At 58.5% G+C, this 21,990-nt stretch overlaps 1 protein-coding gene across 5 annotated transcripts in view; it reads right to left on the bottom strand.

Moving 5' to 3' along the window:
* TNRC18 (trinucleotide repeat containing 18) overlaps positions 1-21,990 on the bottom strand; it is a 56,132-nt gene that overhangs the window by 26,356 nt on the left and 7,786 nt on the right. For 3 of the 5 annotated variants that reach the window (XM_068423506.1, XM_068423504.1, XM_068423501.1), the window contains exons 2-12: positions 12,415-12,540; positions 10,171-11,973; positions 6,851-6,953; positions 6,245-6,450; positions 5,905-6,051; positions 5,208-5,392; positions 4,007-4,430; positions 2,564-3,511; positions 1,741-1,916; positions 921-1,057; positions 333-461 (exon numbers count right to left, since the gene is read on the bottom strand). In XM_068423506.1, the coding sequence (XP_068279607.1) occupies positions 333-461; positions 921-1,057; positions 1,741-1,916; positions 2,564-3,511; positions 4,007-4,430; positions 5,208-5,392; positions 5,905-6,051; positions 6,245-6,450; positions 6,851-6,953; positions 10,171-11,973; positions 12,415-12,540 (4,384 nt within the window). The remainder of the gene's footprint in view (positions 1-332; positions 462-920; positions 1,058-1,740; positions 1,917-2,563; positions 3,512-4,006; positions 4,431-5,207; positions 5,393-5,904; positions 6,052-6,244; positions 6,451-6,850; positions 6,954-10,170; positions 11,974-12,414; positions 12,541-21,990) is intronic. The other 2 variants (XM_068423502.1, XM_068423505.1) reach the window with 2 other exon arrangements.

Consider the following 21,990-nt stretch of genomic DNA (forward strand, 5'->3'; position numbering starts at 1 on the left):
CGTGCTCCCCGACACCAAGAGCTCACCTCCAGGTCCCTGACCAGCCGGCTGCTCCGTATCACCTCATTGCTGCTCAACTCAGCCTGTCCTACTGCACCCACCACCACAGACACGCGCTCTACCAGCAGGGAGGGAGGAGGCTGGCACCGTGTTCCCACTGCAAGGACACTCACATTAAACGCACCCGCTTCCACGACACGACTGCTGCCAGCGACTGGCCTGCCACCTCAACGCCACGGCGAGCCCCCGCTGCATCTGAGATGCTCTCCCCAAGACAGACCCTGGTGCAGCGACCCTGCCATTTTCCCGTCTTCCCCAAATTCCAGCCTTACTTTCCACTCTTGCTGTCACTCTTCCCTCTCTCCTTAATGGGTGACAGAGCGCTTGATCCAAGTTTCCTCTTCCTGGGCCTTCCAGGGCCTCTTCTCGCCAAGCTTCTACTTTTCTCGTCATGCTTTTCCCTTTAAAAAAACCACACGCTTCACTGTTAACCAAGGCAACAAAAAAAAAAAAAAGCAAAGAAAAAAAAAAAAGCAAAAGCAAATTTTGCAACCAAAAAGCAAAAGAAACAAGGAAAAAAAATAAAGCAAATAAATCCAAAAAAGAAGAAAAAGGGAAAAAAATTAAAAGAAAGCAAGCAAGAACGGGAGCCAACCCAGAACCTTCGCCTGTCACCAAACTGCTAAACTGAGCTGCTGAAGCCAAGGTTGTCTCTAATACGGTCTCCCAGCTGCATTCACCAGTGATCAGTTGTCGTGTCACATAGCCTAGGGTGTGTTGTGCAAAGCTCTGGCGGGCCGTACCAGGAGGAAAGGAGAAGAGCCTGGGAGGGATGGAGGGCTGTTTTCTCTCCCAGACCAAGAGGCAGTGAAAGTGCCCAGCTGGAAAAAAAAAGACTAAATGAGCAGCCTGCGACTTACTCTGAGTCCCTGCGGCGCTGCAGCTTCACCAGCTCCCGCTGCTTCTCCTTGTACCGCCGCTGCAGCTCCGCCAGCCTCATCCTGTAGTCCAGCTCCATCGCGTCCATGTTCTCAATGGCCGATTTGATGGAGTACATCTAGAGTGGGGAGGCAAGAGGGGGCGAGAAGGTCAGGACATGTCCAGGTCCCCACCTAGACCGGGGTGGTGCACACTGGAGTGCCCCTGCAATGGCCAAGATGTGCAGCCGGGCAGGGAAGCCCTCCATGCTTACAGTGAAGCTGAGCACCCTCACCCACAAGTACAGCCCTTGAGCAAAAATCAGCCAAGTAAAGATGTTCTGTGGCTTGTGCATGGGATGGTATCAGCTCTGAGGGAGAGCAGCCCTGGGAAAGAACCTGCAGGGTAAAATACACCCATGGAGGCTCTTTTCCCTTATTTAAAAAGATCAAAATACTCCCCTCTCTTGGAACACTTCTTTGCAGGGTATAAAATAATTTGTCAGTCTCTCCCACGGGAAGAGTCAGCGAAGAAAAAACAAGGAAAAACCCTCCTGCCACTATCTTTATTTCTCCCCCCCCACCAAAGCTGTAACACGTGAGTTCCCGCTCGCTTTGTATCACAAACAGTGCTTCTAGGGCTGCCGAGGGTCCTGCTGAGATCAATGGTGTCGATTCACAAACGAGGGAGGAAGCGCCGGCTCGCTCTGCTGAACGCAGGAGCGCGGCACGAGGCGGGTGGCAAACTGTGCCTGGCAGAGCGAGCCGCGGTGAGCGGATGCGCTGTGGCTTTTCAGGCTCAGCCGCGCTAAGAGCTACTTACGGGTTCATCTTTCTTCTGCATCCAGCTGTACTTTTTGTTGGGATTCAGCTCTCGAGGCAGCCGGATGGTTTTCAGACTTTCCATAAAGGGGGTGGAAAGTACTTCCATGAGCATGTGGGTGCTGGCAGCCAGCAAACTCTCCAGTGTTGGCCGGACAGGGAAACTCTCTGGACCTGCTGAGGACAGGAAAAAAAAGCTATAGAGGTTCACCTTCCAAGACTGCTCCTCCAGCAGGCACAAGGCGAGGCTGATGTCCCTTTCTGGACCATGGCAGCTCACAGAGCCTCCCAGCCACCCTTGGCCCCTACTCGAGATCTCTTGTCGTACCCAGCCATGGTGCAACTGGCAGTTCCCATCACGTCTCACCTCAGGAAGTTACTGGAAGGTGAGATCTTTTCAGGACCTGCCAAGCTCTTGGAAAGCATCATCTGGAGCTACGGGGGCCTCTTGTGCCAAACTCCGACTCAGACTGCAGGCTCAGTGCCTGCCAGAAGGGTGTTACCCTGGCAGTTCTCAGCAAGTGGGGCTCCGTTTCCGCTACACATACCACAAACTGTCTAGACATGGTGAAGGCCTTTGGAAGGGGAGAGCGGTACAGAAGCCACACGTAGCTCAGCCTACTGCAACAAAAACCTCTGCCCCAACCCCATCCAAAGCACCAGCCACTCCTGCAACTCAGGGCAATGCTCTCCTTGCTGCCTGGCTGAGGTTGCAAGAGATTCCACCTGTGTCTCTGCTTCTCTGCATGCACAGAGCGCAGGGATCGCACGCAGGGAGACCCAACCTGACCCAAGGCTGGCCAGACCACGCTCTCGCAACTTACTTTGCATTTCTTGCTTCCGTTTCTCCAGCTCCATCTCTGCGATTTCACTCAGCAAAGTGATCCCTTGCAGGAAGGAGTGCTCCAAGGCCTGGTCAGCTAACACCTCCACCTTCATCTGGGACGGAGTGACACTGGTGGTAGTCAACAAGGAACAAGCCTGAGGCATTTCTGTGGCAGCCACCAAAGCATTCATCCCAGCCAGTGGGTCACCCGGCTTGATGTCCAGAGCTGGGATCTGGCAAGGGATTGCCTCTCCCGTGTAGGAACGGATCTCTGTCCCCTGCTCCCCCTCCTCAGGGGGCAGGCTGGGAAACTCCCTTCCCCGGGGCACATCAGCACTCTGCAGATCCATGGCTACAGAGGCCTCCTCCCGCTGGGGCGTCAAGTCCATCTCAGGTGGCTCGTTCTCCGTGTGCACGAGCGAACCGTCATAGTCCATGTGCACGGAGCAGGTTTCTGCTCCACTCCCAGTCTCTGCCTGAGGCTCTGCTTCTGCAGGGCAGGCCACAACCTGATAAGGAGGTGGGCAGCTCTGGAGGTCTTCCTGATCCTGCTCCATAGCACCCAGGGCTTCCCCTTGATGCAATAGGAGATTGCAGTTGTCCACGTTCTGCACTGGGACAGCTGCAGAGGTGGCCATGTTCAGAGTCCCCATGTCCTGCTCACAGATGCCTTCTTGGCTTTCCTCCATCTGCACCTCTGATTTCACCCTCTCTTCCAAGGACTCCTCTTCCGCTGCTGCTTGGATGGGCTCTAGCATTTTGGACGGAGACAGGCGGATGGGCTTGACCTCTGGGGAAAGCTCCATGTGCTCAGAGCCTTCAGCCGGCAGCGGGACATCAGGAGCCAGGCCATCTGCATCAGATGCTGCAGTGGGCTGGAGGAGGTAGGGATAGTGTCTTCCAAAGGAGGGAGGCAGGGACTGGAATGGATATCCTGGGGGGATCTCTGCAAGACATCAGAAGTGACAGGCGGTGTGATGGCTGGGCCTCCAAAGCACCTCTCTCACTAAGACATAGAGATGGGTTCCCTTCATCTCTCATCTCTTCCTGTTCTCAAGCAGTGGATGCTTTGGGCACCTCTCTCCTGGCCATGTTGCCACAGGCATCAGCACCCCAGAAGTCCCTTCTGCACCTTTCCAGCACTCTCCTGCAACTAGAGAGAGATCTGCCTCCTGCATCCTTCTCCCAGAGACTTCAGCCCTGGAGGAACCAACCCAGGCTCGACCCAAGGGAAGAAGACAGCCTACAGCCCCAAGTGCCCCTTAGACCCAAGCATCGATCCAAGTCCATCACACCACCCCTGGTCCTTGCCTCTCCCCTGCCTTTCAGAGGAGCTACGTGGTTTTCTCTAGGGCAAGGAATGGAAGCAGGAAAGAGCCAAGGAGAAAAAGGGATGCAGGCACAAACACAATGGGACTCTGCCAAAGCAGGGCTCTCTTACCTGGGAACAAGGCCTGATATGGACCAGCAGCCTCTTTTTCCAGCTCCAGGTCTTTCTTCTCCACGGTCTCGGGTGCCTCTTCCTTTGGAGGGATGGCAGGGGCAGGGGGTGGAGAGGCGGGGGGCGGGCTGGAAGGATGGGAGCTGGGGGTGGCGGGGTAGGAGTAGGCTGGCTGCGAAGGTGGTTCCTCCATCTTTTGGATCACCTCAGCTTTGAGCACAGACACGGGTGAGGCCCTGGGAGAGAGGGGAGGTGGACTCACAGCCTTGCTGTAGGACGTGGAGGCACTGGGAGACAGCACAGGTGGTTTTCGGTGCACCAGTCCCGGGGCAGAGGAGGAAAGGCCTGATTTGGCACTGTCCAGGCTCCGTTTCGTCACCTTCTCTTCCATATCCACACGCTGTTCATTTGCCTTCAACCTCTCCTGTGACCAGAACAGAGCAAAACTCAGCATGACATCTCTACCTGCTTCTGGAAAGCACAGACCTACCACCAAATGAGACCAAAACACGGTCTTATCAAACAGGGACTGGAGTAAAACACATGTCCCTCAGTGCAACACCATTTTAAGGCCAATCTGGTGGAGGGTGACACCGATCTGTGATAGTTTTCTTTACAAATTTTGAGCTCCAGGAGTCATGTGAAGGGTGTCTCAACTTTCACTTGCTACCAAAGCAAACCATTTCTATTCCTAAGCCTTCACCCTAGCAAGCACACATGTAAAATGAAGGCTGAAAACCAGATGACACTATAAACATTAAGTGGATGTAAAACACTCAAATGAAAGCTCATGACTTCCAAAATCATCTGGTGAATGGGAGCTGGCTCCAGGACCCAGCACAATTGCTGCCAGTATTGCAGCTGCTTCTCTGAGCTGCTCAGGAGGTTTGTTTGGAGGTGACCAGGGATGAAACCACTCAACTGAACAGAGACATCCCTAGGGAAGGAATCAAAGTCGTGCTGCTGCTGGGCAGCTTTCCTGACAGCACTGCTCAACAGCTCTACACCAAACCCCTCCAAAATCCACCCCAACTGCGCAGGACGCGCTGAACGCCTCATATCCCAGGGAGCAGGGCAGGATTGCTCAATGCATCCGAACCCTTGAGACACACTTGCAACAGAGGCAGAGCTGCTTTTTCCTCCCAGACACTCCAACTTCAGGCTCGTTTCACATCCAAGCAAGAAGCTCTTGAAAACGTACCACGAGCTGGGCGCTCCTCTGTAGCTCCATGGCGTGGGCCGCTTGCTGCTGCAGGATGTACAGCTCGTGCTGCCGCAGCAGCTGCTGATGGGAGAGGAGCTGGAGCTGGTGAGCGTGCTGGAGGGAGCTCCTGGTCGGGGGGTACATAGCGGGCCACAGTGGGGGTGCCCGGTCCATCAGCTCCGCTGGGGAACGAGCAGAGATGCAGTCAGGGTGGCAGGAGGATGGGGATGGCTACAGGATTCAGGATCACTCAGGGCAACTCTCTCTACCCCAGTCCCAGGGCGTGGGAGATGCCAAACATCAGGATATTCAGAAATGCAACCAGAAATGCAGAGGGGAAAGGGTGCTGTCTTCCCCTTGGCAGGCCCACTCCCACCACCCCCTGGGTCGTGGGGCTGTCTGACTTGCTCTGCTCTCTACACACCCTTGGTTTGACTGTCCCTGGTTGAGCCCACGAGTAGTTTCTCCTAACCATGGACCCAAAGTCTACGCGGTCCTGCAGGGCATGAGGAGCCATAGCTGAAGATTACACATTTCCATCTCTGAAACACACCTAACGAGGCCAGCTCACACCCACCCTTGAGCTGTGGCTGCTGGTCCCCACGGGTACACACGCTCCTATCTAGCCCTCTCCAAAGCCTGCGTCCTCCACAGCTGTCAAAGCAGGTCCTCAGGGACGCGCTCACATCCTTACCGAAGTGTGGCAAGTGCTCGCTGGGGATCACTACAAGCTGCCCTGATGGAGGGTCTCTGGCAAACTGGTAGGCAGAAGGAAGAGCTCCCCCCATGGCAGGGGGAAAGCCTGGAGTCATGCTCTGGTGCAGGGAAGGGTGACCAAGTCCTGGAAGAAGAAACACCACAGTCACAACTCAGGGAATGCAAGCAGCCATCTACCATTTAATTGCTCCAAAATATCTCCTTCCCTTTCCCCTGTGATGGGTCAGCAGCCTCACTGGGCACTTAGCAACACCTCTCCCTGGACTGCATCAGTGTGAACACCCCGTGGACACATCGCTCCCTCCCAGGGCACTCACCGTAGGGATGGCCGGCCAGCCACATGGAGGGGCTCCCCGTCCTGGGGAGCCAGGGGTGGGCTGCCAAGTGCGAAGCCGGGTCTGCAGACCAGCGCCCAGAGCCCGTCAAGGCTGGGCCTCCCGTCACCATGAGGTTGGAGTTCAAACCGTTCGTGGCGCAGCCGGAGGGGTGTATCCGGGCAAAATCTGCCAGCTCCTTGCTCTCTCTGGTCATGGGGGAGGCAAGAGAGAGAGTGAGAGAGGGTCTGGGTGCTGCAGGTTACTGCAGAGCCCGGGGGTACGGACCAGTCTGCAGAACGAGCGTGTTTGCAAACCAGGGTCAGACACTCCAGGAGAGCTGTGATGGAGGTGGTTAACATCACGTCCAGAATAAAACATCCCATCTCTTCGGAGCAGGCATGGATTTGCAGCAGCCTATGAGGGTTACTCCGCTGCAGATTCAGCATGTGCCTGTAAACCCACGGTACCCCTCCTCTCCCCACCAGCAAGGCTGGTGCCAGCAGCTTCACCAGGATGGATGCCACACTGTCCCTCCTCCAGCCAGGCTACCCCCAAGCATGGCTTGTGGCACTGTGGCAAGAGACCCTGTTCCCCTCCAACCCTCACCTGAGCAGCTTCTCCTGATCCCGCTCCAAGCGCCCTGCCAGGAGGTGGCTGTCCCGGTGGCGGCTCCTCTCATCCCCGCAGTCATCTTCTGAGCGCCCATGCCCTAAGAGACAACCCAGCACCATCAGACACGACAAACAGTCTGGGGAAAGCTGTCCCCTCTCCTCTGGGCACGGAGAGGCAGTACCCTGGGAGCCAGCACACCCAAATGTCACTGTCCCCAAGACTGTATCAGGTTCAAGCCCTACAAGGACAGTGCAAGGCTGTCCATGTGATCAAGACATTCTCACTAAGGCTTGGTGGTTTGAAGTTTGTGTCTTCAAGCCATCAAAGGACCCACTCGCCAGGCCAGGCTGGCCTCCCCGGAGAGGACAGCCACCAGCCTGGGAGAAACAGGACCAAGGGGACCATTCTTCCTGGAGCACATTGGCAGAAGGAGACATCTCGGAAGGAGACAAGGCCCAGCTAAATCCCTGCATCAACCCACACAGCCCTGCTTAGCACATCTCGCAGTGGGGGAATTTTATCTCTGCACCTTCTGAAGCACCTTCTGGTCTCATAAACCAGTCTGGGAGCACTGAGTATGCTCCGAATCCCTGTCCTTCTGCAACAGGCAGAACCAACACTACGGACCCTCACAAAACCAGCGTGCTCTGCTCTGTAATTCAACCCGTTAGTGGGAATCTGCGTCCCCCCCAAGCCAAGCACCAAGAAAGGGTCTGGTGAGGCAGGGGCCCATATGGCAGATGAGGGCAAGAGTCCAAAAAGCGGGGCTGGATGTTTGGCTTGAGAAAAGGCTCATCCAGAATCACAACAGCTCTTGCAAATACAGCCTGGCATGGTAGCAGCCGCGTCTGTAAGAAGTTAGGAAGCACCTTCACAAGAGTGAACAGCAGCTCCTGGCTGGCCCTGCCAGGAGCAGGTACTGGGGCAACCCTTCCCTTATTTTCTCCACCGTCTTCACCCCAGCTGCCCGATTTTAGGCTTGTTTTTCCCTAATTTTTTCCCTAGCTTCTTTCTCGCACATACACTTTTTCCACAATTCCCTGTTGCCCCGCTCCATGTTATGCTTTGGTGATATGACCTGCTCCTAAATCCCAGCCCTGCCTGCAGCGAGCTGCCGGCCGCTCTAACGGGGCCAGGAGGAAGGTGTTTGCTTCCCACCAGCTCTCCGTGTACCTGCCAGCACATCCCCTGCCTGGACGATGCTCTGCACCCCGCGGGGCTCAGCGATGCAGCACGGCCTCGCACGGCTGCACCCCGGCTCCCGGCAGCCTCTTCCAGGGTCCTCACTGTCCCATCTGGATAAGGTTTGGCACATGGGAAAGCATCTCAGAACATCAAGTCTCTTCAGCTGACAGGCAGTCTTTTCAAGGAGGGCTCCACTGTGTATTTCCACAAACCTGGACAGCCCATGGTTTTTTTGCTGTCAGGTCTCCAATTCCCTCAGCCTTTACTGTCAGAAGAAATCCAGGAACAAGACAACATCTCTCCCCACTCCTCTCCCCAGGGCTCCTTCCACGGGCTTCAGGCAGAAAGCAAAGATGCTTTAAAACCTGGCACACACCTCTCCCTCCCGAAGGACCTTCCAGGGTCACCACATTTCCCTTGCAGCCTGCCAGGACACTGCGTGCAGTGGCTGTCCCCAACCAGCCCCTCCTCGACTCGCTGAAAGCCGCCCTGTGCAGCCACCGTTGCTCACTTTTACTACCCAGCCTCCATGGCACGAGGCACCGGGGCTTGCGAACCCCTCCGGAGCCCCAGCATCCCCCTCTGCCTCTCCACCAGCATCTCCACTCGCACACAAATCCTCTCCCACCCCATGAGCCCAGGTCTTCCCCCCTTGGAGCCCCTTTTCCTATTTATTTTCCCCAATCGATGCCCAATTGCCTCTGCGGTGTCAGCAATACGGAGCAAGCCCTCGGTTAACTCGCAGCCTCCTTGGCACAGGGTGAGTTGACCCCTCCCTCCCCACCAGCCTTTTATTAGAAACATCTTATTTTGTTATTTTACCTCTGCTCCTCCCTCTCCCACCTACATTACTCGCGCTCCGTTGTTTATAGACGGGTTTATCATCTTTTTCTCATCCCCCATCCAAACACACACACTCTCCTATTCCTCCAACTCCCGCCTAGCCCAAACCCCGCCGCCAAGACGGTCCCTTTTCTGTACAGACCGATGATTGTCCGGGCAGTGAATGATCATTTTGTCCATATATACGAACATGACGCACGGACCGCATAGAAAAATCCAATCAGTTATGCACGGAGGAAAGGCTTAGGTCCATCTCCTTGACAACCACTGCCCCGCACTAAATACTTGCATTTTACTTGCCAAATACTACAGATTAGCCAACTAAAGCCTGCTTTCTCCTTCTTAAAAGGTCTAAACATTCAAGCACCGTCCACTCAGCGCAAGCAAGCTAATGTTATTAGACGAGTATCTCCTGGCACACAAAGGGGGGGCAGCATTTGGGGGGCGAGAGGAGGAGAAAAGCAGGCTTGTTTTCTGTCTGAAAGCCAACTGCATCACTTAGCAACGAGCCCGGAGGCCTGCCAGAATTCAACCCTTGTTTGCAGCCTTTTAGTTCGGCTCAGTAAATTACATTTAACACAAGCTGGGAGGGTCTGGGACGACTGAACGGCTGAACAAACAGCTCCCTGTTGCTGCCCACGAGGTCCTCGGTCTGCTCCCACCCGGCCGTGGGGAGGGTGACGGGAAGCAATGGGAACAGGGAGAGGGGCTGCCGGCCGGGAGAAACCGCCTCTCGCCGCTGAGGTTTGGGAGAGGGGGATGAAGGCAGAAAAATGGGGAAAAGTGAAGGCTAAAAATGGAAACCCAACCACTGCTCGCCAGGCGCTCACTTTGGCATCACTCCTTGGCACGCCAGAGCCAAGCTCGCCCCGTGCTGGGCAGCCCCCAAGTGTTATCTTGCCAAGCAGAGCACCAGAACACTCACCGGAGCCATCCCCTCCCACCAGCACCATGGCTTGGATCAAAACCATGAGACCAAAACACCAGCACAAAGGTGGATTAAGGGGTTTCTCTGTCACTCCCTTCACTAACAGGGATCAAACACATGGAGAAGGGTTGTCCTCAGAGGTGGACAGAGGGTATGGCACAGGGAAACGGGGAGTCCCTCTTGCATGGGGAGCCCTGCTCGCTGCTGTGGTTTGCCACGTGCCCTTGGCTGGGAACAGGAGGCAAAGAGAGCTGAGGATGCCAAACTCAGCTCATGCCACACAGCCCGCACCATGTGGCTGCTCTCCCCAGGGAACAGATCCCACCGGGAAGTCCCAGGACAGGTCTGGGGAACCTACCTTTGATGCTGCTGAGGGATAGTGAGCGATCCCGGTCCGCCAAGCTGGGCCCCAGTTTGCTGCTGCTGCTGCTGCTGTTGTCCTTCTGCCGGGCCACGGCCACGGCGATGCCGACGGGCAAGTGCCTCACCTCCACCTCGCCCTGGGAGCCGATGCTCTCACGGCCAAAGGATTTGGCACTCTCAGGTCTCTCAGGGTCCCTCTTCAGCTGCTTCGCTGGCTGCTGTGACAGCAGCTGCTGCACTTTGGAGGCACCCAGCTGCGAAGAGTCCAACTTCATGTTGCCCAAGCCGCCGAAGGGGCTCTTCTTGCCGCAGCTCTGCCGGGACGCGGTCTCCTTGGCAAAGCTGCCGCTGTACTTGATGAGGCTCTGCATGGCTGACCCTTCGCCGTGGGAGGCAGGGTGGAGGACGTCCGTGGCGCCCCGCGAGCCCATCACCGAGGACCGCGGCAAGCCGCTGGGGTCAAGGTAGACCTTCTTGGCCTCCTCCTCCGCCCGGGTGACATGGTTGTGCTGCGCGGCCAGCACCGCCATCTGCGTGGTGGCAAAGTTGCCCATCTCAAAGGGCTTCCACTTCTGCTCAGGAGGTTTCAGCTGACCGTGATCCAGGTGCTGGCGGGAAGAGTCCAAAGTGCTGTAGACCTTCGCTGCTTCTTTGGAGCTGGATCGCTGGAAGCGGTCGCGCTCACAGGGGCGGTGCTCTGCCTCCGGACTCGGCTTCAGCAAGTCCTTGGAGGCCAGGAACTCCCTGCTCTCCGGAGAGCCCAGCCCCGGCCGGTTGAGGAAGGGCTCCGAAGCGACCTGTCTCTTCAGTGCCATGGAGTTCGCCCTGATCACCGAGCCCTTCTCCCGCAGAGCCTCCATCCTTTTGGCATCGCTGTGGCAAGAAAAGTCCTGGGACAAGAGCGTGCGGGAGGCGTCTGTGAGGCACCGCTCCGTGGGTGACTGCAGCACTCCCACCTTGCCGAGGTCCTTGTCCTTCGCCTTGTTGTCGCGGGCCTGCGAGGCGATCTGGATGGGCCCGCTCCTCTCGTCGTAGGCTTCGACCGAAGGCACGAAGGTGGGGGCGATGACTTTGTGCTCCCTCCCCAGCTCCTTGGCCGGTGGGAAGATGGTGTACATGCTGGAATGGACGGGCTGCGGAGGGAATGTCGTGGCCGGCGTCATCTTCCCCGTCTGAGAGGGGTGCGGGGACGGGCAGCTGCAGGAGATGTGCAAAGCACCCACGGAGGGCAGGAGGGGCTCCCCCCGCTTCAGCCGCTCGGCGTGCGCGTGCGCAGAAGGCCTCACGTTCTCATCGTGCCGAGCGGGATCCTTGGCACAGCGGTCCTGCTCGGCACCCAGGACCTTCAGCACGGGGTCCCCACCGCCGTTGCAGTTGCTGAGGGAAGAGCTCTGCAGCGGGTTCTTGGACTTGGGTTCCCCGCCGCCCGCACCCCGGTTTGGCATGTGCTCGGCCAGGAACGGTGAGAGACGCTCGCCGACCTTCACCGCCTTCTCCACCACGCTCACCTTCCGGTCGCTGTCGAGCTTGGTGTCCTGTGTGAGGTCTACCACGCTGCGGGGCCGGGGCTCCTCCTTCGGCTTGCCCTCCTTCTTGGCAAAGGGCAGGGACAGATCACTCCGGCATGCCCGCTCCTTCCCACCGGGGTCTTTCAGGCCTTCTTTCGAGCTCTTGTGCAGCTGCCCAAGGTCCTTCTCCCGGAGCAAATTGCTCGACGTGTGGTTGCCCGTGGCCCTCGAGAGGGGAGGCTGCGGGTGCAAAGCGGACTGGCCCGCATGGCTGGACAGGTAGAACCCATCTGCAGAGCAAAAGCAAACAGAATTACCACCAGCCTCCAACCCCTTCGGTCCTACACAGAGACAGGCGAGAGAGGTGGCAAACCGGGAGGGAACGGGCTTCAAGGATGTCTCAGACATGGCCAGGAAGGACCAGGGCAGAGGAGACCAGGCAGGTACCTCCACGTGGCCCAGGTGGGATGCGGGACAGCCCTGTCTCTGACACATGCTGAGCCTTGCGATGTGGCAGCATGTGGGGGCTTCAAGGAAGGACCTGGCCGGACCCTACAGCACAGCCACATCTGAGACCTTGGCACGGCTAAGACCAGGAAACATCCCTGGATGACAACCCCAGGAGGTTCCTGCTCTTCATCCTCAACATCCCAGCATCCAGCAGCTAAGCAAGGGCAGGGCGAGCACCCAGGGGTGACCAAGGGGAAGGGCGCACAGGGACCCAAACTCACCTTTCTGCGACTCGAAGAGGCTGTGCTGACCCAGCTGGGCCAGGAGAGGACTGCCGGCACTGGGGGGCTCGAGGTGGCTCAGGGGAATGTACGACGGGTAGAGCCCGTTAGGCAGATGGGAAAAGCCTGCAGAAAATGGGAAACAGAAGAGGGAAACATGTTTCATTCAGCCCAAGCGGCACGTCGGCTTGGAACGAGCCCCGCGGGAGCACAGACTGTTGTGGCTGTCGGTCCCTCGCGCGCCAGGAGCGGCGGCTGCGAGGACGCACGCAGCACCGCGCGCAGCCTGCAGTGGGGAGCGCTGCTCGGGACCCCCGCTTCGGGTACCGACCCCCCACTGCGGGACCCCCAGCTCACCCCCTGCACCTCTGCAGGGCTCTGATTCTGCAGCCGGCGGCCCATAAGCTGTTCGATCCCGAGTACAGCAACCTGTGGGCAAGGGCACTCCCCAGCACAGCTCCCGAGCAGCGATAAGACGCTCTTGCCCACACAGGCCATCCCCGCTGAAGCTGCCCAGCACCAGGCACAGGCTTTGGGAAAACACAAGAGCATCCTCCACCGCGGCTCACACAAAGCATAGTTTCACCTATCCAAAACCAGCATCTTATCCTGGAAGAAGGCAAAACAGAGCAGAAAACCCGCCACCCATCCACGAGCTGATACGAAAGCAGCGTGTCCCCAAGGCCCTGCTGCCAGCGGTCTGGATTATGTCCTGGACACTGGGGCCTCCTCCAAGAGTGGGCCCCCCAGCAACGTCCTCATGCAAACCACCATCAGCAGCATTTCATCAGTGAATACAATCACCGTAATAGCGGTAATTACACAAGCTCTTGGCTACAGGCAGCGATTCCTCTGCAACACTGCCACCAAACGGCACCCGCGCAGTAAGACAGACCCCAACGCTCTGCGAGAACCAGCATCCCAGTTGGTGCCATCATTTAAAAAACTAATAAGAGCCATCAGGAGAGTCTGAAGGAGCCAAGCCAGCGAAGCCCTCCGCAACTCTCCTCCCTTCCCCTCAGACCCCATTAGCAACCAGCTTCCCCAAAATTCGACGATCCCACTGAACGCAACCAGGCAACAAGTTTGTCAAGAGTCCAGCAGCCAACTGGATCAAAACGACGTCACACCAAAACCCAAGAGGAGACAGAGGAGTTCGGTCCCTGAAGCTGCACGTGGAGCACCATCTGCGAGAGCTAGTCAATATTGCACATTATTTAGACAGCCGGGATCTCTTTCGCGTACATGTTTGCATCCCGGCATATGTGTTTCACCGACGCGGTGCTCTGCGCAGCTCCTGGCCCAGATCCATCGCCCAACAGCTCCCAGCGGCATCACCCGCACACACACCAACCCTCCAGCGGCAGGATCAGGGGAGCTGCTGTGCCCATGAACTTCAACACAGAGCCTGTTCCCAGCAGGTAAAACTTGCCATTTAATCCTGTGCAGGGTGCTGTAAAGGCACTGAGTGAGCACAAACATTCACACCTCTCCTTGGTAACCCCAAAACCTTCACGCTGGAGCATTTCCCAACACATTTTCCTAATCCGGGGTGGAGAGCACTGGGTAGCACCCAGGGGCACCTACCACGGGTTAGCTGTGAGCAGCTCCACCCCGCACCACCTCCACCGCTCCAGCACGGCTGGGCTGGCGATGAGCCAGCGTCTGGAGCAGGAGCGGCACATTTCCGAGGGAACACGAGTCCCATCTGGCACAGCACATGGTTGAGGCATGGCAAACCCCCTGGAGCACCCCGTGCCATGCCAGCCCGGCAGCCCCAGCCCCAGCCATCACCACATGAGCCCCTTCTCCCAGCCAGACCTCGATGCCAGCTGCAGCTGCCCCAGCAAGCGAGAGCACCGGCATGGAGATTGCAGCAAGACACATCCCACGCTGCAGACACCACCGTGCACAGATGCCCGTGGCACGTCCCCACTGGCACACAGTGCAAGCACATGAAGCCACCTGCTGAGCTCCAGGAAGGGGACATGATCCAGCCTTGTCATTCAGCACAGGGACACCTGCACACAGCACACAGCTTAAGTTACTGGTATGCAAAGAGGCATTTTGGTACCAGTTACATCCTCGGTCCTACTGGGGCAGCTCCCTGCCTGCAGCATCTTATCCTACCCAGGGATAACACAGGGTCAGCCCCAGCCCCAAACGCTCTGGGGCTCCTCTGCAATCAGCATTATCCCAGCTCACTGCTGGGACCCAGCCTCACGGGGCTGCAGGAGGAGGAGTGGGAAGGTCGGCTGAAAGAACAAGGGGACAAGGGACTGCGGATGACAGTGGCCAAAAGGCAGACGAAATCCCTCCGGCTGCCCAGCATGAGACAAGCTGTCACAGAGGTTTTCTATCTGCTCCAGCAAGGAGCAGAGCGGTGACATGCAGCTTCATGTGCAGTCCGAGCTGGGAACAGGTTCAGTGGGACAGGCTGAGGACTCCATGGAATAATGTCATCACCCTGGCTGGGAAGCAGCAGCAGAACCAAGCTGACACCACCAGCCCAGTCCCAAAGCCCCCTCGTACTGGGCAGCCCTTCCCAGCGCCTCCCACAAGGCCCGGCAACAGCACTGCTCCTGGGAGAGGCGTCATCCCAGCACGGGGGGCTCAAAGCACACCCCAAAGCTTTGCAGGTGGGGAAAGTGAGGCACTGCACCACTCAGCTAACCAGGAGCAAAACCAGAGAGCCACCCAAACCCCAGCCTCCGGTTTACCAGCGACACCCTTTTCCCTTCCTAAATGCCCGGAGGGAGACGCTGCCCGGGCTGTATTTACCTGGCCTGCTCCCTGCCAGGAACCAGAGCTGGGGCAGGTAGAAGGTATACGAGCCACAGCCTTCCTGGGGATGAACCCAATGCAAATCCAACCCCGAGGCACTGCCAGAGCATCCCTTCCTCCGTACAGCCCTCCAGCAGCAACGCTGGACTGGCGTAAGACTCGCACACAGCCCGAAACCTGCTGCCCTGCTCCCCGGGGCAGGACCTGGAGGTGAAGCTGCTCCTTCATGCGCTAAGTAGCTGCATTTGCAGGAGGCTGCCGTGAGCAAGTCGCTCCCTCCTTGGATCTCCGTGCCAGAAAGCGATGCCAAGGGGAGAAACTCTACCACAGTGAGCAACACACAGCTCACCCCACTCATGGGCTTCTGCCAAGGAGAAAGGGAGGGGAAAGGGGGAAACCACAACCACCTCCATCTGCCCGGGGCCAGAGCGTTTGCTGAACCAGCGCAAGATCCGCTTCGCCCAGGGACATGCCGACAGGTCTCGGCAGGCTGAGCCACGCTCCTCCTGCCGACTGCTGGCCCAGAGGCGGGCTGGCACCGCGGCGCACACAGGGAGGTGCGAGTCGGCAGCACCATCAGCCCCAGACCAGCTGTGCCCCCCTTCCCTGCCAAGCCAAGCCACACCAAACGCGTGTGCCCATCAGCACGGCCTCTGGCCACCTGGGAAAGGCACCACCAACACGAATCCCCCGCGGGCGCTTTGCTGGTGTGGGCACACACGACCCAAAGCAGCCCAGCTCAGATGGTAAAAGGGTTTAAGGGGCAGAGATCGTCCCTCGAGCCCCCTCCATCCTGCAGGAAGGAGAGAGTCGGCAGCCAAAATGCACATCCCTGCTTGGCTCCCCATGATGCTCCAGCGGGTGCAGTGGATGGGCATGGAGGGGGGGATGCACACCCATCCCCTCTTCCCCAGCTCCAAAATGATAAACCATACCTGCTTTGCACAGCTGAGATATAAATCACTAAGGGCTGTTACTAGAGGAACTTGGCGGGTGTAAATGTGCCAGCCCAGTTGAAAACATCTTCTTCGTCTTTGCTCAGCTCTCCAAAACTGCGCAGGGGAAGAGGTACGGCCGGGTGACTCACCGCCGAGAGGGGATGTGACTGATGGGGAGATGAGATACCAGCGACCGCACAAACCGCACACCAAACGTCTGGAGGCCGGAGGTCGCGCCGGGGGAAGCGGGAGGGAAACGGGCCCCACGTGCTCAGCCCGCTCGGGGTTTGCCCGAAGCTCCCCGGGAGGAGGGAGCTGCCAGAGCACATCGCCTGGCCGCAGTGGCCAAGGCGGGCGGGCCGACGTGTCCGCAGCAGAGCCACCGGTTGCCCAGAGTTTTTAACCTGCGGGCTCTTCTCTGTCTCAGCCTCCCCGGTCCCCAGGCCTGAAATTCAGCCTCAGCCAGACGAATCGGTCAAGCCCAGGTTGTGAAAGAGCAAGGCAGGAGGGGGACATGCTGGGGCTGAACGCATCTCCCTCGCTGACACGACTCCGGCCGATGACCCGGTCTACATGCCTGACGCAACACGTGTGTGTGCCGGCGCCGGGAAAGCTGCTCCAGCCCAGTCCGGCTGCGGGCGACCGGCCGGCTCCTCCACGGCATCCTCGCGCTGCCCTCCGTGCTGGCTGCCGCCCCAGCACAGAGGTGACGGCTCACTCGGGCACCCATGAAGGGCCAAGGACAGCAAGCGGGAGCGGCGCAGAGACACAACTCAATGGGGAATTCACTCCCCCAGTCCGGTTTTCCGAACCAGCCGGCAGTACCGACGCATCAGGGAGAAGCAGCAGCCGCAAAGTCTCTGCTCATGCCCAGGGACAGCTCTCAGGTCCCTTCTGTCGCCTCAACAGGACGCAGCTGTGTGACGGCCCCCATAGCCCGAACGGGCAAGCAGGTGGCCACGTGCGATGCCGGCTGCAAAGCGCACCCTGAAGCCGAGCCCCGGGCACGAGCCATCTCTGCCCCAGAAGCCACAGCCCCGTCACCAGAAGACCGGCGGCCTCCAGAGCCCCGGGAGAAGTGAAGTAACTCTCCCCCATCGGCCCCGTCTGCCCGTTACGGGTTTCTGCCACTTACGAAATATTTCCAACCGCCGGCATCTCGCCCCATCCTCCCCGGGCCGCGATGGCCGGACACGCTGCCAGGAAGCAGGCTGGCACCACGCGGGGCTGTGCAAGGGGCTGTGGCCACAGAGGGGCCCAAGCTGAAAAGCCTGGCCCCGCGGTCCCTCCGCTCCGAGCCCAGAGGGGCTGGGAAACACAGCAGCAAGGCTCTGGGTTCATGTCCATGGGATGTTTTCAACTCTGGGCAAATGTGCAGCCCCATTGCAGCTGGGGTCTCAGCCGGCTGCTGGGCTCTGGCACGGAGCAGGAGCCGCAGCTGCCCTTGGCTGGGAGCGTGGTCACCTCTTCCCCAGTCCGGCTCGCAGCGCCTCACAGGCAGCCAACTGGGACACCAGTCCGTGCCACAAACAGCTGGATAAACGCTTACGACCTCATGAGTCCCCTTTCCCCAGCAGGGAGGGAGGGGAACGGGGAGCAGTCCAAGCACAGCGAGTACCCGCTGGCTGCCAGCCCCCCGGGCTCCCTCCCACCGCCAGCGGGACGGCCGCTGCACCAGCACCAGCCACCCGCGCTCACCATCATCGCTGCATCCCTGATCCTCTCCCTGTAGAAGCAGCAGCTTCCCAGGGGAAACTCTTTTAGGGCCCCCGCTCCAGCACACACCTCCCCGTCTCTGCCCCATGACCCAGGGCCACGCAGCACGGCAAGGCACGGCCGCAGCGATTGCTCACGCTCGCATTTATGGCTGCAAACAGCTGAGAGCCAGGAGTGCTGACAGTGTAAATCTTTGCCGCCTCCTCCCCTGTCTGCCAGGGCAGCTCCAGTGACACCCAAGGCACCGGAGTCGCCTTGACTCTGTGCCACGCACGAGACACCAGCGATATGAACCCCCGAACACACCGGGCTGAAACCAAAGCCCCCAGATCAGGTGCGCATGGACCACAGCAGCAGCCGGTCCCCGTCCCTGTCCCTGTCCCCACAGCCCCAAGCCCCTGCCCCTGTCACAACCCACTGCCCTTCACCCCAAAACCCAACCCTGCCGTGTTTACACCCCGCGCCACGGGGCTGGCAGTTGCTTCAAAGCTTTAATTTACAGCCTCGATTCTCCGCATCCCTGAAGGCTTTCGATCTCATCTCCCGCATCCAGAACAGCCAGGGCAATTTAACTCCCCGTTTAATCTTCTAAGGGCCCTGGCGAGCTGGGAAACAGCATCCTCCGGCGGGGGGTCCACGCTCCCGGCCTTTGCCAGCTCGAACACCGCCGCGTCGCTTTCCTTCAGCTGCAGAAATCACTACCTTAAAAGCCAAAGCGAGTTCCCTCCCCAGCTCAGCGCAGCTCTCTATTGTTTCTTTTAATTTTATTTTATTCCACATGGGAATCTGTGTCCAGGCTGCTTTATTTTTAAGCGGCTCTTGCTCAATATTTACTACTGCTCGCAGCTGCGTCAGCACGGAACACCGCGTGCTCCCGCCGGGTTCCCGAGGAGCCCTCCCGCAGCCACTACCCCGTGCTGATGCCGTGCCGGGCTTTTATTGCCGTGCTGCCCTCGCGGTGAATCACCGTGCCGCCAGGCCCCCCCGCAGCCAAAGCACACCCAAGGGCAGGGTGTGCGCGCAGGGCACGGGGCTGTGCCCTGCCTCTGCGGAAATAAATAGCACCAGGCTGAGCCTGAGCTCACCTCCTCCTCACCTGGGAACTGGAACAGCCCCAACGCCCCGGAGATGGCGGAGGAGGAGAAAATGGGAAGAAGTGGCTGCAAGGGCTCAAGGGATCGGTGCTCACGCCCTGGCTCTGCCCCCGGCGTCCTACAGACTCAGTTTCCACCGTGCAGCAAAGCAAATGCAATCCAGGGTGTACCAGCGCTGCAGGGCTTGGGGCCACAGGAGAACGACACACTTGAGATGCCCTGACGATCTCCCGTAAGGTCACCCACCAGCTCCCTGCTGACAGCATCTTCATGGGAGGCAGCAAGAAGCCACCCAGGTGGGGACACAAGCCCCTCTAGCAGAAGGAAGGTGGCTTTTCCTCCCGCTGTAGAGGCCAGGATGGAAACCATCCCACCAGGACCCTCGGCACGATGCGCTGCTGGTCTGCAGAGCGTGAAACACACGGTCTGGGAAGCAGCGACCCAGTCCCACATTAATCCTGATGCACAAACACTCAAACCAGTGTCCACACTCCTTGGTCACTGCTGGCTGCTGCAGCAGAAGCTTCTCCTCTGCGTCCCCAGCCCGAAATCCCCCACCACGTCAGATGTCTCTCCTTTTCCGCTGGCATAATCAAACCTGACACCCCAATGGGGGTCCACCAAAACCTCCAGGTTCTCACTACACCACCGCACAGCTTTCCTCAAGTAGCGAGGAGCGACCCAGTGGGCTCCACATTCACTAAGATGCTGTATGGAATTTAAAAAAATAATAATTTTAACTCTCAAACTGATTAACAGAATCCCCAGGAATGTGGAATCTGGCTGCTACATTGTAGTCTCGCCTTCCTCTCCTGATTTTCTAGGACAGCAACAAAATATCTTTGCTCTGGTCCATCCTTCATCACGGTGAAGACCCTCCAGCCACTGATGGCTGCCACTGGGACCCAAGGGCTGACTCCACTCCCTGCATCAGGCACTCACCTTCATTCCAGGTGCTTCCCCCCCTTCCTAAGCACTAAAATTTAACCCACCCCATCTTTATCTTTTTTTTCATATCACCCAAACTCGGTGCAGAAGATGCGATGCAAACAAGCGAGCTCCCGCTCCCCAAGTCCTGCCAATTAACCCAGCGACACCCACGCCCCGGCTCTGAGCCGCTGCCCAGTGCCTTCGTTAGAAAACAGCTCGTTACCCTTCGCTGCCAGAGCCAGGAGAGCTACAGGCGCTCGGTGGGGGGGGTTATTGTGGGATGGCACGGGTGTCGGTCCCCACATCACCTGCACCGAGTGCCTGCCAGCAGCAATTAAATCAGCCTTCAAAGAGAGATCCCAGCTTTCCCAGCACCATTAGCCATGCCCTGGAGGGAACATGGTCTATTTTCAGCCACAATGACTTCAGACCAGGTCACCAGCAGGTTAAATGGGACCGTGCAGCATTATCTCCCTGCCCTCCCATTGAGGAATTAAACACTGCTGCGTGATGGGCAGCAGCCAGCCCTCATGGGCAGCAGCCACCACGCAGATGCACACCGGGGTGCCCACCGAAAGGTAAATGCCACTGCCCCCTCCTCCCCTCGGCTTCCTATCACCGGCCGTGGCCACCCGCTGCCCTGGCTGCCTCCCCTCTGCGTGGGGTGGTGGGTGGGGGGCCGCCGGGTTCGTCCCTGCCTGTCCTCCTGTCCAGCATGCCAAGGGGTCACAGGCAGGATGGTCCCCACCATGCCCAAGCCCAGGTGTGTTGCAAGGACCCTCAGCACCCCTCATTCTGCAAACCCAAGCCCACACGGTGCCAGACCAGGGCTGCTCATCTCGCCCCTTCCTCCAGAAATCAGGTGGCTTGACTGCAAGTCCCCAAGCTGGGGAATGCCCCAAGCCACCGGTTTCACCAGGGTTTCACCAGGGTCACCAGAGAGGTGGCAGCTCCCCACAGCAGCTCAATCTGCGCTGCCAGTAGGTGTACCACTGAAACCCAACCAGCCACCTCATCACTAACATCTGGTGGGGAGGTGGCAGCTGGATGCGGGTTTGTTTTGCCTCCCAGGCCCCTGCCAGGCACAGTCAGCAGGAGCCAGGATGACTCAAAGCCTGGGAGATGAAGCCTCCATCGCTGCTTGTTTTAAACTTTCTCGTGTAAAGCAGCTGCCGTGGCCCAGTGTCTCTCAGGGCGCCTTGCAAAGGAAGGTGGCACTGCAAGGGGAAACTGAGGCACGGAGCAGCACAGCACCCCGATCAGACCTGACTGCCGCAATGCCAACACATGCATGCTCAGCAAACAGCCAACCACCACATGACGCAGGGGCCCCAGCAGTGAGAGGGGACCGGCTCCAAGAAACACCCCATGGCTGGAGTGAGGGTATCGCCATGACCCCGACCATGTTCGATTGGCTCTGGCTTCACGACTCCCACTTGGATAGGGCATGGCCAGGACGGGGTAAGCACAGGGTGAAGCTGGAGGCGCCCGCATCTACTGCTCCGTGTGCCACGGGGGCAAATGCACCCCTCTCTCAGATCCCAGCGCTGACCTCCACGGCATCTGCAGGGACCAAAACCACCCCAGGAGAAATCCAGCAACAGGCTGCAGACATCTGGGGTTGGAAGAAGGAGACCCACAGACAGGGCACAATCCTGTAAGCCTCTTTTCCTTAGGAAACCAGGCTCAAAAGCTCAGCCTGTGCCCAGCCTCTCCTCCCGGCCCCACATTCAGCCCTTTTTCCTTCCAGAGGCTCCTGCCCTCCCCACATCCTCCTGAACATCAGCCCACATCACCTTTTCTGCACTGAAAAAGCGCCGAACCGTGAAGCGAAGGGGTCTCTGCGGCCGGCAAACGCCCAACACCACACACCGCCCCGCCGCCGATAACGGGAGATAAACACAGAGGCAAATATTATGGCGGTGCAGTTTAATTCCTGATGAATTATGCAAATCCATATTCAAATTGAAGCACAGCCCTTGGGCTCCTGACAAACTGCCAACCTGGCCCCGATGTCACAAGGCAGGGACAGCCAGCCCTCTGTCAGGTGAAGCACTACATGGATGCCCTACATATGTACCTATACACACACGTATGTGTTTGCACATCTCAAC

The sequence above is a fragment of the Nyctibius grandis genome, chromosome Z (genome assembly GCF_013368605.1).
Source record: "Nyctibius grandis isolate bNycGra1 chromosome Z, bNycGra1.pri, whole genome shotgun sequence".
Lineage (NCBI taxonomy): Eukaryota > Metazoa > Chordata > Aves > Nyctibiiformes > Nyctibiidae > Nyctibius > Nyctibius grandis.